This window comes from Oryctolagus cuniculus, chromosome 9 (genome assembly GCF_051225735.1).
Source record: "Oryctolagus cuniculus isolate XC-2025 breed Fujian yellow rabbit chromosome 9, ASM5122573v1, whole genome shotgun sequence".
In the NCBI taxonomy this organism is placed as follows: domain Eukaryota; kingdom Metazoa; phylum Chordata; class Mammalia; order Lagomorpha; family Leporidae; genus Oryctolagus; species Oryctolagus cuniculus.
In genome coordinates this window covers 12,104,504-12,118,363 of record NC_142875.1, presented here as the reverse complement: position 1 = coordinate 12,118,363, position 13,860 = coordinate 12,104,504, and the positions used below count along the sequence as shown (strand labels likewise).

Below are 13,860 nucleotides of genomic sequence, written 5' to 3'. Positions count from 1 at the left end.
GTCTCCATGCCGGCCAGCCATGGAGACACACACAGGACTGGGACGGGGTCCCGACCTCCAGCAGCCCAGAGATTGGGCAGGGTAATGACAAAATCAAACAGCCAGCGCTCAGGTGAAAAGCGCCAGACAGCACAGCCTGCCTGGCAGATAGCTGGTCTGGAGGGCTGGCCACTGCAGCCCGCAAGTCACCCCATGTCCCCTCCACAGCACCTGCACGGGCCTCTGCAAGGAGACCCACCTCGCACAGGTCTTGGGTCAAAGATTCCAAGTCGGCAAGCATGGGACCCCCAGCTGGGGCACATCCTGACGAGCTCACAGCCAGGGCCTTCTGACGGATTTTGGCAATTAAGAAACCAAATAGGCAGAAAAATGGGACACCAGTTCCTGGGTCCCGCTCTATGGAGCATTTCCTGCTGTATCTGCAGATCAAAGGCCGGCATGACCTGGGAGCCCAGCGCACTGGGATCTGGCCCCGTCTTACAAATTCCAGTTCAGAGAGCGTGGGCTCACGGGGCCATCAGCACAATGCACTGCACCCTGGACGCTCACTGTAGCCGGGTCTCTGGTGGAGAACGGAGCTCCCAAACCCTCCTAGCCTGGAAAGACCATTGGAGAAGACCCTCAAGTTCAACCGCAAACTCTCCACCTCCCTCCACACGAGTACATCCCCCCCCCAAAAATAAAACCGGACCCCTCAGGAAGCCGTCTCTGGAGCAAAACCGAGAACTGCTGAAATGCACATCACACTCCCTGGCATTCCACTTGCAGAAGGCAGGACAGGCTTCACCAGGGCTATGGGAAACGACACCAACTGTGATGTCTAATGAAGAGAATAATAAGTAACACCAAACGGGTGCTAACCAGTCACCCCTTTAGGCCCCGTAACTTCTCTGCAGCCTCAGGGTGACCCAACCATACAGAGCCTGCTTCTGCAACTGAACGGCTCTCACAGCTGGAAGAGGGAGAGCCTGTGTTCCCTGTGCCACCGTTGGACACCAGCGTGCTGGGCAAGACGCGTACTCCCTGGCCTGACTTGTCGGGAGGGCCCTGGGCCTGCTGCACACGCTCTCCTGGGAGTATGAGGCACACAAAGTCTGTGATCCCTGGGACAAGGACCCGTGTGTCCCCTCCGCTCCCTACCATCTTGGGGCTGGCAGAGCCCAGGAGTAATACCTCATGGTTCTTGTGGTCAGAAGCCTCTGACCTTGACAGTGACCTGGAGGTCAGACGAGGAAGGACGGGTCACGTGGGGTGTCCTCTGTGGATCCATTGTTATCTTGGTGCAGAAAATGCCCCGCAAACAAAACCCAAGGACAGAGGCAAACCCCCTGACCCCTGCTGGCACCCTGCCCCCTCCCCTGGTGACGTCCTGCCTCCTGGGAGAGCCGCCCCAGGGCTCCGCTGCCACGGTCCCGAGCGAATTCTGAAGTCAGCGGGGCAGAAGGGAGCGTATGGCTCGGTCAGATGCCGGCATCCCCTGTAGGAAAGCACAGCCTGCGGTCCACACACCTTGTATTTCTGCGCCTTGCCCAGCACGTTGGCCAAGGAGAACATGAGAGAGTGGTCGTTAGGGATTAGTTCCAGCGCCTCTCTTCCAACTGCTTCAGCTTGGGCTAAATTACCTGGGAGGAAAGAATGGAAAAGCGAAACACATGTAAAGGTCGCATCTGTGTCTTAGCCTCTCTGTAATCCATGGGCCTGTGTGTGTTTTACACAACAATTACGAGTGAAGTAGGAAACTCCACGTCGAGTGTGTAAGACACACACGGACACATGTGCCCACACAGGAGGCCTTACCAGTGGCAAAGCCGGTGCAACGTGGCACTCTCCTGACAAAACACACAACCAGCTGTGGATTAGATTCCGTAAAACCATATAAAACCTAGTTTACAGTTTTCCCCAGATACCAGTCCAAAGCAGAGGAAAACAGGTCTGCAAAATTAGTGCAGGAACACTTTCATTGCTGAGTACTTCTCATATGGAAACGTGTATTGCATACTTTCCTTAGAAACAAGCGGGGTGAGGGCAGGGGTTTGGGGCAGCAGTTAACGCATCCCTTATGGGAGTGCCCAAGTTCAAGTCCCGGCTCCTCTCCCCATTTCCTGCTTCTCGCTAACACACACCCTAGAGGCAGCACGGCTGTCTCTGACAGTTGGGTCACTGTCACTCGGGAAGATCCAGATTGAGGTCTGGGCTCCTGGTTTCAGCCTGGCCCTCCCACGGCTGTTACGGGCATTTGGGGAGTGAGCCAGCAGCAGACGAGAGCTCTGTGTGTCTGCTCAGGATGGAAGGGAAGGACGGACAAGGGAGGAGAGAGAAAGAGGGACAGAGGGAGGAACACCTGCTTGTTTGAAATTCTACCAAATTACCACCTTCATTTCCTAAGAGACGCTGGATTTTCAGAATGAGTGGAGCCGAGTTACTCCTAACTGGCTGAGTCCAGTCTGTTATGGGCTGAGAAAGCAGATCCTCAAGTCCACTGGCATCACATCTCAAATAAGGGTCCACGGCTCTGCGTGGGGACTCGAGGCGTCTCCTGCGAACCTGGGGGCATGGACCTGGCACCGTCCCATTCTACTGTCTTCTGGGTGCCCCTGCATCGTGGTGATGGCTGTGGCGAGAAGCCAGGTACACGCCCACACCTTCCAGGACTCAACACGTCTAAGTGTCACATCACTTCCCCACGCATTCGAGAAGCTGCGTTTTCCAGAATAACAGACATTTCTGTAATGTAAAATGCGAAAACCCTATATTTATTTATTTACTTTTAAAAATTTATTTATTTGAAAGGCAGAGTTACAAAGGGAGAGGGAGAGATAGAAGGAGAGAGATCTTCCATCTGCTGGTTCACTCCTCAAATGGCCACAACGGCCAGGGCTGGGCCAGACAGAAGGCAGAAGGCAGGAGCCAGGAGCTTCTTCCTGGTCTCCCACATGGGTTCAGGGGCCCAAGCAGTAACTACCCCTGCTTTTTTTTTTTTTTTTTTTTTAATTTTTGACAGGCAGAGTTAGACAGTGAAGAAAGAGAGGTCTTCCTTCCGCTAGTTCACCCCTCAATGGCCGCTGCGGCCAGCACTCCATGCTGATCCGAAGCCAGGAGTCAGGTACTTCTCCTGGGCTCCCATGCGGGTGCAGGGCCCAAGCACTTGGGACATCCTCCACTGCCTTCCCAGGCAACAGCAGAGAGCTGGACTGGAAGAGGAGCAACCGGGACAGAACCGGCGCCCCAAGTTGGACTAGAACCCAATGTGCTGGCGCCGCAGACAGAGGATTAGCCTAGTGAGCCACGGCGCCAGCCCCCTGCTTTTCCAGGTGCATCAGCAGGGAGCTGGATAGGAAACGGAGCGGCCAAGACAGGAACTGGTGCCTACATGCGATGCCGGGGTTGCAGGCGGTGGCTTTACCCAGTGCACCACAATGCCAGCCTCTCTTTATTTCTAAACTGGGGGTGGGGGAACATGATACTCCATGTCTCCTGAGGTCCTACAGTATGACACTGGGAACAGCTGTCTGTGGCTTGGTTAATCTCCTGTGGCACCTGTGCTGTCCAGGAGGATGATCATGTTGTTCCAGGCCAAGCTGTGCTCGGGCTTCAGCACGGTGGCGTTCCTCCAGGCATTCAGTGCGTCCACGTGACGATTGAGATCCGCGTACTGCAAACAAATGAGGGACAGGAAAACCAACATCGCAACTGTTTTGCTCGCTCTCTCAGAGGAATCACCAATAAGTAGATAAGCAATGAATGAACTCCCACCGCCACACCCCCTGGTTTTTACTGAGGGAGTTTCTAATTGGTTTATATCGTGTCAGTGAATCCTGGAAACAATGCCGATGGAGTAGATATTGTTATCGTCCCACTCTACAGAAGAAGCCACAAAGGACAGGGAAGGTAAGTCGCTTGCCCAGAGTCATTCATCTAGAACTGGTAGAGCTAGGAGCCGCAGCTATGGTAACCGCGAGCAGCTAATGGCCATTGCAGATGTGTGGTCACATTTCAGATGACCATCGCTGGGCACAGACTGCTCGCTGGTTTTCCCAGAAATTCTCAGGCCACTCCTCTTCGGTAAAGTGTCACCGAGAACAGGAAACGCAGCACTGTAGTCAATTCAAGGCTGTGAAGCAGGGTCCAGGAGCACCTCACCCTTGCCTGCACCTCAGCCTAACACAAGTGCACAGGTGCAGCTGAGACACCTGGGAAGTCACCCACGGTCATGGGCAGCCCCTTGGCCGCGCGGTGCCTGTCTGCCTCACTGAGGAAGGAGAGAATTACCTGGTGCTTTCTTGAGGTGGGAATTTGAACACTGGTAACAAGACGGCTGGCTCTCAACTGGCAGAGTTAATAGAAGCCACAGAGGAGAAAGTGCTGGGATGTGCAGCAGGTGCGCTTACCCTCATCTCCAGCTCAGTTCAAATGCACATTTCATCCGAATGCACTTGAGCCCCTCAACTGCAGAATGCACCAGTGATAAGTACCCATCACAGTCTTCCTGACTGTGAGAGGGTGCGTTTTTATCACCAATGAAATATTTCCGCTTGTTCTGAGACCCACACAGCAAACAGGTGCCACGTTATGCAAGAAACAGATCTGATGCAATACGTTGCATTCACGAATCCCCATTTGCTAAAGACACGGTCAGACTTCCCATGAGACTCAAACTCAGGCAACGATGTTCAGTCCTTTGAATGAGGAACGGATGTGAAAAGCTCCCAAAGTGAAAGCAATCTGGGATGCATAAGTATGCTAACGTGTAATTATCTATATTTGATGTCCCAGGGATTTTTCAAGTCAGTTCTCTCTAGCAAGCGACATGCATTTGAGTCGCTTGGACAAGATCTGTCACGTCATTCTGGCACATCCGGGACAACCAACATGGCTGCGTTCATATAATGCAACAGAACCCTTGGTGCACTGTACTATTTCTTACGACCATCACTGCTGTTCATGGAAGAATGAAGACTGGACGGGTAGAATGTACTTCCACATGGGCTCCATCCCTACTCTCCTTAGGGCATCCACACAAGGTGAATGAACAACTTAGGGAAGCAGAGAACGGTATTTAACAGGGACCGCCGCCCAGGAGGGAGGTGAGAAACGTGCACCTGTTCACCCGTTCGTCCTAAGCCCCCCTTCTTCAGGCACCTGCCCGCCACGCCCGCCCTTCAGTGCTGGGTGCCACTGATGCTGATGTCTGCAAACTGCACTTCCCAGGCTCCCAGGCCACCTGGCTCGTGGGAATCAGACCAGGGGACACTCTCTGGCCGGCTCCTTCCTTCCCCTGTCTCTCTCTGAAGTGGCCGTATCCCCCCACAACCCCCGCAGTCCCCGGCTGGAAGGAGAAGCCCCTCCTGCCTCCCTGATGCCAGCTCCTGGGACGGCGCCCCGTTCTGTGATCCCAACACTAGCAGCATCTCGTCCTCCCATCCGTTCCCCCACACCTACGGAGTCTCCTCTAGCTGAGAACCTCCGAGCCACATTTTTGCTCTTCCAGTCTCCTGACAAGTAAGCAATTCCCTCTGTTAAATCTTCTCTATTTGAGGCAGTGTGTTCTGTTTCCTGGAAGGCATCCGGCCTGGAACAAGCAGTCCCGGCATCATGAACTGTCCCCAGGAAAACATCCAGACACCATAGCCGTCCCTCTCCGGGTCCACTAAGACATCCTGAATGATCCAGCTCTCCCAAATTCCTATCCTACAGGGGAATTAATCACATTATCATCTTTTCTTATCAGGCCCAGAAATCAAAGAAACCTTTAAGTTTTTAAATTCCTCTGATTTGCCAATATATACACGGGTTCTTTGAGCTGTTACAGTTCAAGCCCCTAATGCTTTTAAGCTGTCCGGTGGGCATGAGGTGGGTAATTAAACCACAGAGAGCAGACGTCCAAATTAAGCAGAACAGTGGCCAGAAAGGAACATGGGAAGACCATCTCACGGCAGCGCAATCAGTCAACAGTACCGACGAAAGCGATCGAGGGCTCAGTCTGTTCAACATTACAGACTTGGATGCTGTTCCAAGTCACACAAAACCCAAGGAGACTGCATGACAGAAGCCAGCAGGGGGTTAAGCTGAGGCCTGCACTGCCAGCATCCCATACAGGTGCTGGTTCAGGTCTCAGTTGCTCCACTTCTAATCTAGCTCCCTGCTACTGCACCTGGGAAAACAGCAGAAGATGAGTTCTTGGGACCCTGTATTCACATGGGAGACCCTTCTGAAGCTCCTGGTTCCTGATCTCAGCCTGGCCTAGCCCCGGTCTTTGTGGCCATTTGGGGAACAGACCAGTGGATGGAAGATCTCTGTGTCTCTCTCTTTCCCTCTCTCTGCATTTCAAATAAATAAATAAAATTTTTTAAATAAGCCAGTATTTTATATTTTTTCTTTCTTTGGCTGTATCTCTTATAGAAGGCTCATTCAGTATAAATTCTTTATTTTTCAAATCCTAAGAAACTGCCACGACAGTCGACTACTAGCGGAGGCAAGAAACCCGCTAAGCAGTCGAGCTTTTAGGTGTAACCTTAGAAGCTGCAGAAAGAGTTACCCACTTTGTAAGCAATAACCTAAGCGTTACCTCCAAAACAGAAAAAAGGAACCAAAGAAGAACTCCTATGGCTATCCAGTGCAGTGTGTTCCTCAAGCCCTGGTTAGCAGACAGTACACAGGAACAGTAACCCCTCCACGCGCATATTCATAACACACTCCGCATCGATTGGATAGTGCCCCAGCAGCTCCTACCTGCGCCCAGTCCTTTTTCTCACTTCATTAGCCTAGGGGGATCGACCTTGCTTGGGATACAGTTATGTTTACCTGCACCAGCACGGTGAGGTTTACTGCCCCCACGTTGCCTGAGAGCTTATCGCTACAATAGCCTGAGCACTCCTGCCAACTTCAGCAAAAGCTGTTTCCACACCAAGCACGTACCCTGATAAATAAGTGCAGGTACTATCTTCTTCACAGTGCATACATCGATTGGAGAGCACAGAATTGGGAAACGTGAAAAAAAAAAAAAAACCAGAAACGCACTCAGGGTCAAGTGGGTCCGGGAGCTGATGCTGGATGACAGGATATCGTGGCATCCGTCTCCCTCGTTCAAACATCTTCCTGCCACGGGCTCAGTCTCATTACCGCCCAGGAGGAAGTAATTCCTCTTGCCCACTTTGGAGCAAGCTTGCAGAGATGTCATTTCCCCGTGCCACCTCATACTGCATATTTTCCACTTGTCTGAATAATAAAAAAAAAGTACAAGCCAACTCGCTATATAAAATTCCTGACACAAGCATTATCGGCCCCCCGACAGTGACTCAGGCAGAGTGGGAAAGCTCAGACTTTACTGTGACCTCGCTCTTGGTTCCTCACTTCTGTTTCCCACTCATCAAATCCCATCTCCACCTCTCACAAAACCATGGCTGCCCAGTCCAGAAACAGACACCAAGGCCAAAGACAACTCACATCACAGTGAAAACTGAAGCCCAGTTTTCCAATGAATGTAAAGCGACTAACGCGTTCTGGGTTGCTCTCCCCACGTAGTCCTTTCTGTTCTGGAACGATCAGTCTGTCGGGGAGCTGCTCAGGGGCAGGGCCAACCACACGGTACCGTTCTCACCTGCACCTGCAGGCTGTGCTGTTAGTTTTTACAATGTAGGCTCTCTACGGAGCGCTGGATTCCCTAACTCAAATGGGATGGGAGATGTACAAGCAGTTTTGGGAATTATGGGTTCCAATAATGCAAAGACTCCAGAAAGCCAAGAAGCTTCAGGTCTTTAAAATGAAAACAAACAGGCATTGCGTTAGCACCCTGGGACGTGGTCCTGCCGGTGGGGCTCAGCTGGAAACATCTGGAAAACTACACATGAGTTTCCTTAAAGAGCTACATCAGTGTGCAACATGTTCCAGTTTGGTTAAAACACACAAAACGTTTTTACTGTAACAGTTTTATCTCATAAATCTAAACATACTAGGAACATGCATATCTGGTTTCTTAGAACCAAATCAAAGGGTTGAATGAGGGGAGAATATAATCTTTCTTATTTAAAGAATTTTGCCATTCGTGTCTCATTTTTTTTTTTGTCAAGAAAACAAGATCAATAGGACATTTAAGACTATCATGGGACATATTCTATTTTAAGATTTATTTATCTTATTTGAAAGGTAGAGTTAGAGAGAGGGAGAGACAGAGAGGGAGAGAGAGAGAGGGATCTTTCATTCACTGGTTCACTTCCCGGAGCTGGGCCAGACCAAAGCCAGGAGCATGGAACTCTAACTGGGTCTGTCACATGGGTGGCAGGGGCCAAAGCAGTGCTTTCCCAGGCTCACTGGCAGGGAGCTGGATCAGAAGTGGAGCAGCTGGGACTTGACCCGGTGCCCATACGGGATGCTGCACTGCAGGTGGAGGTTTAACCTGCTACACCACAGTGCCGGCTCAGGACACATTCATTCTGATTTCCATCAAATAGCTTCAAAAGCCTTTCGAATAACTCCCACGCCCTCTGAAGCTGTCTCTTTTGGGAGAAACTGCCCTGCAGATGAAGAAGATCTCCCTCAAGGACACAGAGCAGGAAGCTCAGAAATCACAGGCGTGTGCTTTTCAAATCTCGGTTTTTACTCAAGTCGTGCTTGAGCCAGAGAATGGATGTTTATCAGAAGTTAGCCCTTGGAGGACTGCTTTACAGGGAATAAGCGATTTAAGACGTTTCAGCAGCAGGTGTTGGCTGAGCTGGTGGGATGCCGGCTAAGATGCCTACCTCCCATATCTAAGTGCCTGGGTTCAACTCCCAGCTCTGGTTCTTGACGCCAGCTTCCTGGTGACCCCGGAAGCAGTGCTGAGGGCTCACGTGACAGCGTCCCTGCCACCCACTCAGGAGACCTGCATTGAGTTTCCAGGTTCCCGCTTCAGCCATGGCCCAGCCCCAGCCATCGTGGGCATCTGCAGAACGAACCAGTGGATGGCAGCTCACCCTTGTCTATTTGCCCATATCTCTGCCTCTCACATAAACAGCTAACAATTTTAAAAAAGAAAAATAATTTACTTATTCTTTAGTTCAAGCTATTGCCTTGGTGATCTCTGAAACCTGATCAATTCGAGCTGGACTGCTCCCTAATTGGAGCTTAAAATAACATAAGGAGATGAAGCAGCTACCTGCAAGTGAGATAAATGGGAGAGGTCTTCAAAGAGTTCACGGGAAAATGCTTGCTATGAAAAAATATGCATGGATTTCAAAGGTTTTTTTTGCACTGAAACAAAGCTACTGTTTAATTCCATTCTCCCACACATTTCAGAGAGTATTTCCATACGTGTGAAAGAACATGCCGGATGGGTGTTGCTACTGTGATTTCATTACCATGAGGGAAAAACTCAGCCTTCTCTGCTGTAGACCCAGGCCTCCGTGAGCTTACCAGGCGCCCGAGGTTGTAGTAACAGTCTGGGTACTTCCTTCTGTGTTTAATTGCTGTCCGGTAACTCTGTTCGGCAGCTTCGAACCGTTTCAGGCTGTTCTGTACGATGCCCAAGTTCATCCACGCGGCAGCAAAGTCTGGCCTAGAAGAGCATTTTTTTTTTAAATATATATAAACAAGACAGAGTCCGACGGAGATGCTGGCACAAAGAGGCCAGCTGTCACCGGCACGGGTAGCAAGACAACGCTTACTGTATCTGCACGGCCAAGGACAGCAGCTCCTCAGCTTCCTGGAGCTCATTCCTTTCTTTCAAGATATTTCCAAGATTATTCATGGCGTGAACATACTTGGGGTTTAACCTGCAAGTTGAAAGAGAATCCAAGCCAACTGTTACTGCTCATAAGTTCCTACTAAACTTTTAAGGACCTGGTTAAGGTATCTCAAAGCTGGGGTCTTCAAGGGGACAGGGGAATACAACAGGTGCATGTACATGGTATGTGCTCTGGGACACCGGTGCGCAGTACCTGACAGCTTCCCGGTAATATCTGATAGCAGCAGTTTGGTTGCCTTTGTCGGCCAGGTTTTTGCCAATATTGTAGTGAACCTGCAAATAGAGGTGATAGTTTGAAGGATACACCTGGATGACAAGGGATTCTTTCTCGAGAGCCAGGGCATCTGTTATATTTTCTAACTGAAGACCAAAAAAAGTGAAAGGATTTAAAAACAAAAAAGCCACCCACCAGAACTTGGGCTACAAGCCTCTAGGGGCTAGGCTGGGGGCTGGCTTGTGCTTTAATTCCCTACCCTGCAAAGAAAAAGTTTAGAAGAAAAGGAAGTAAGGAACACAGCACATCACTACAGTTCCAGAGAAGGAGAAAGAACTAAAGACCTGACCAGAAAACGCCAGAACATCACGAAGCCAGGCTCATCCTACTATGAACCCCTCAAATCCCCCTCCTCTCCCACACACCCTAGTAGAGCTGGTTCACAAAGCCCAGCCACAGGTGCACAGGAGAGGAACAGCGACTCTGTGCCCTTTCATGTGCGACACGGCTCTTCTGCTGCTATACAAGCCTTTCGCCTCATACGCGTAGTGGTGGAGAGTTTACGTCCCTCCCAAAGCCTGAAGTGGAAATGCCAAATGCTAATGTGCCTTCGGGAGGTGATTCCATCATGAGGGTGAAACCCAGGTGAACGTCATCAGTGCCCTTAAGGAAATCTCCCAGGGGCCGGCACTACGATGTAGCGGGCTAAGCTACTGCCTGCAATGCCAGCATCCCACATGGGCACCAGTTCCAATCCCGGCTGCTCCACTTCTAATCCAGCTCCCTGCTGTGGCCTGGGAAAGCAGTGGAAGATGGCCCAAGTGCTTGGGCCCCTGCACCCACGTGGGAGACCTGGAAGAAGCTCCTGGCTCTGGATTGGCCCTGCTCCAGCCAGCCTGGTCATCTGGGGAGTGAACCAGCAGATGGAAGATCTCTCTCTCCTTCTGCCTCTCTGTATCTCTGCCTTTCAAATAAACAGCTGGCACCTGTGACGCAGGAAGAGGTCCTGAACAGACTCCCACTCTGCTGCTGCTTTCCTCTCGCACTTCCCAGCCTGGCAACTGTGAGAAGCCAACGTGCGCGGTGTCAGCTTCCGCTAGAGCAGCCTGATCCAAGACAGCACCTCACAAAACCCATCCTGCCATCCCCTGGGGAACCACAGACACGAGGCCCCATACGGCAGCTGGAGACCCCGTGGGGAGTGGATGCCACTGGGCCTCTGCCTTGCGGAGCCCCTGGCTGTCGATCACACGGCCACAGCAGTGTCACACAAAGGGCTCGGAGGCTTCACAGGGCAGGTGCATCGTGAGGGTGGGGCCCCGTTCCAGGGAGGCAGGGAGAGCTGTCCTGAGGAAGGGAACCAGCTGAGATCCAAAGGGGCAACCAGGCAGAGGGGTGCAGGAGGCAGCAGGCGCAGGCTCCAGGGCTGGGAGGACGCGGGTGTCTAGGCCAGAAGCTCAGCATTGCTAGGGGGCCCAGGGTGAGGACATGATCTGGAGAGCCCAGCAGGAGCCCAGCAGAGGCCAGTGCAGGGTCTGACGGGGAGGCCCCTGCAGCAGTGCAAGCAGAGCAGGGCAGCTGCCCACGCTCAGAGAAGCGAGCAGGAGACGGCAACGTGGCAGGCAGGGAGGGAGGTGCCACAGAGGGCTGCGATCACCCAGCCAGCCAGCCAGCCAGCGAGCAGGGGAGAGGCTCCAGAAAACCTCCTCCTCCTACACCCCCGGGGCCTGGAGTGGAAAGGCCCAACACGGAACACAGTGATGAAAGATGCACCTGTTCTAGACGTAGGTGCGGCGGCATTGAAGCCGAGAATGAACTCAATGCAAGCGACCTGTTTGTTTTAAGTGGTTTACTTTTTTTTAATTTTTAATTTTTATTTTTTAATTTTTTATTTTTTGACAGGCAGAGTGGATAGTGAGAGAGAGAGAGACAGAGAGAAAGGTCTTCCTTTTACCGTTGGTTCACCCTCCAATGGCCACTGCGGCTGGTGCACCGCGCCGATCCAATGGCAGGAGCCAGGTACTTATCCTGGTCTCCCATGGGGTACAGGGCCCAAGCGCTTGGGCCATCCTCCACTGCACTCCCAGGCCACAGCAGAGAGCTGGCCTGGAAGAGGGGCAACCGGGACAGAATCCGGCGCCCCGACCGGGACTAGGACCCGGTGTACCGGCGCCGCAAGGCAGAGGATTAGCCTAGTGAGCCACAGCACCGGCCGTGTTTGAAATCCAATTTTATTATAAATTTTTTTTTTTAATTTGAGAGGCAGTGTGTTGGGGAGGGAGCAGTGAGAGAGACAGACAGACAGGGCTCCCATCTGCTGGTTCACTCCCCAGATGCCTGCAGTGGCCCAGGCTGAAGCTGGGATTCAGGAGCTCAACCCAGGTCTTTCAAGTGAGTTGCAGGAAGCCACGCACTCGAGTGACGGCCGCTGCCTCCCATGATCTGCATTAGCGGGAAGCTGGAGTCGGGAACCAGAGGTGGGAACCAAACCCAGGCAACTCCAACAGGAGACCCAGGCGTGTTAACCACCAGGCTGAACGCCTGGACCCTAGCCGAGGACTGTCGGCACCTGAAGGGACTGACTGGCAGAAACAGGGCTCACGGCTGCAAGCCTACAACTTCAGATCATCTTAGAAGTGAGGGTGGCGAACATGAGGCATTTCCCAATTCGACACAGATCTAGGACAAATGACAAAGAAAGGAGCTGGAACCCCAAGTAGGACCAAGGTGGCACATGAGGACAACTATCAAAATATTTGCTTTTGGGACCACACACGAGTGCCGACAGCAATGTCAGAGGAGATGGTGCCAGGGTGATCAACAACAGCAACGGAACTGCCGGCAGCTGGTCCACGCCAAGCGCCGCCCACAAGCCAGGGGCAGCGCGGCGCTCCCCAGACCAGCAGAGGGGACAAGGCTGCCACTCCCCTCCCTGCTGCTTCAGCACGGGAGTGCATCTCATCTGAGGCTGTGAGGCTACACCTGCGCTCCGGCTCCAGACCTTGCTTCTGCTGAGTCACACCTGCTACTGGGTGCTGCCCGCTCAAACGCTCTGGCTCCAGACCTTGCTTCTGCTGAGTCACACCCGCTACTGGGTGCTGCCCATCAAAGCCATATTTAGATTCACTGATAACCGTATGTTTTTCTATTTTATTTGTTAATTTGAAAGGCAAAGTCAGGGGTGGGGAGCTGGTTCACTCCCCAGATGGCCTCAACAGCCAGCGCTGGCTCAGGCCGAAGTCAGGAGCTTCGTCTGGGTCTTCCTTGTGGGTGCAGGGACCCAAGCACTTAGGCCGTCTTCCTCTGCTTTCTCAGACATATTTTTTTAAAAGATTTATTTCATTTATTTGAAAGTCAGAATTACACAGAGAGAGGAGAGGCAGAAACAGAGGTCTTCCATCTGCTGGTTCACTCTCCAATTGGCCGCAATGGCTGGAGTTGTACCAATCTAAAGTCAGGAGCCAAAAGCTTCTTCCGGGTCTGCCATGCGAGTGCAGGGGCCCAAGGACTTGGACCATCTTCTACTGCTTTCCCAGGCCATTAGCAGAGAGCTGGATCAGAAGTGGAGCAGCTAGAACTTGAACCAGCACCCATATGGGATGCCAGCACTGTAGGTGGCGGCTTTACCCACTATGCCACAGCGTTGGCCCCTCTCAGACGTATTATCAGGGGGCTCTATCAGAAATGGAGCAGCCGGCATAGAAACCGGTGCCCATATGGGATGCTGGCATCACAGGCAACAGCTTTACCTGCTACACCATAGCGCCAGCCTTGCTTTTTTCTCAAAGTAAAACAACGTCTCAGACTGTGCGGTATCCCCTCAGGTTCATATGTTGAGCCTCTAGTACTTCAGAATAGGTCTTTAAAGGGAAAATAAGGTCCCGAGGGTGGGCCCCAGTCCCGTGTGACTGGCATCCTTGTAAGAAAG

General features: G+C 52.1%; 1 protein-coding gene across 11 annotated transcripts in view; it reads right to left on the bottom strand.

The window, feature by feature from the left end:
* TMTC4 (transmembrane O-mannosyltransferase targeting cadherins 4) overlaps nucleotides 1–13,860 on the bottom strand; it is a 66,499-nt gene that overhangs the window by 5,936 nt on the left and 46,703 nt on the right. For all 11 annotated transcript variants that reach the window (XM_051850477.3, XM_070048633.2, XM_070048634.2 and 8 more), the window contains 5 exons: nucleotides 9,912–9,991; nucleotides 9,639–9,746; nucleotides 9,388–9,529; nucleotides 3,538–3,652; nucleotides 1,510–1,622 (listed from right to left, as the gene is read on the bottom strand). In XM_051850477.3, the coding sequence (XP_051706437.1) occupies nucleotides 1,510–1,622; nucleotides 3,538–3,652; nucleotides 9,388–9,529; nucleotides 9,639–9,746; nucleotides 9,912–9,991 (558 nt within the window). The remainder of the gene's footprint in view (nucleotides 1–1,509; nucleotides 1,623–3,537; nucleotides 3,653–9,387; nucleotides 9,530–9,638; nucleotides 9,747–9,911; nucleotides 9,992–13,860) is intronic.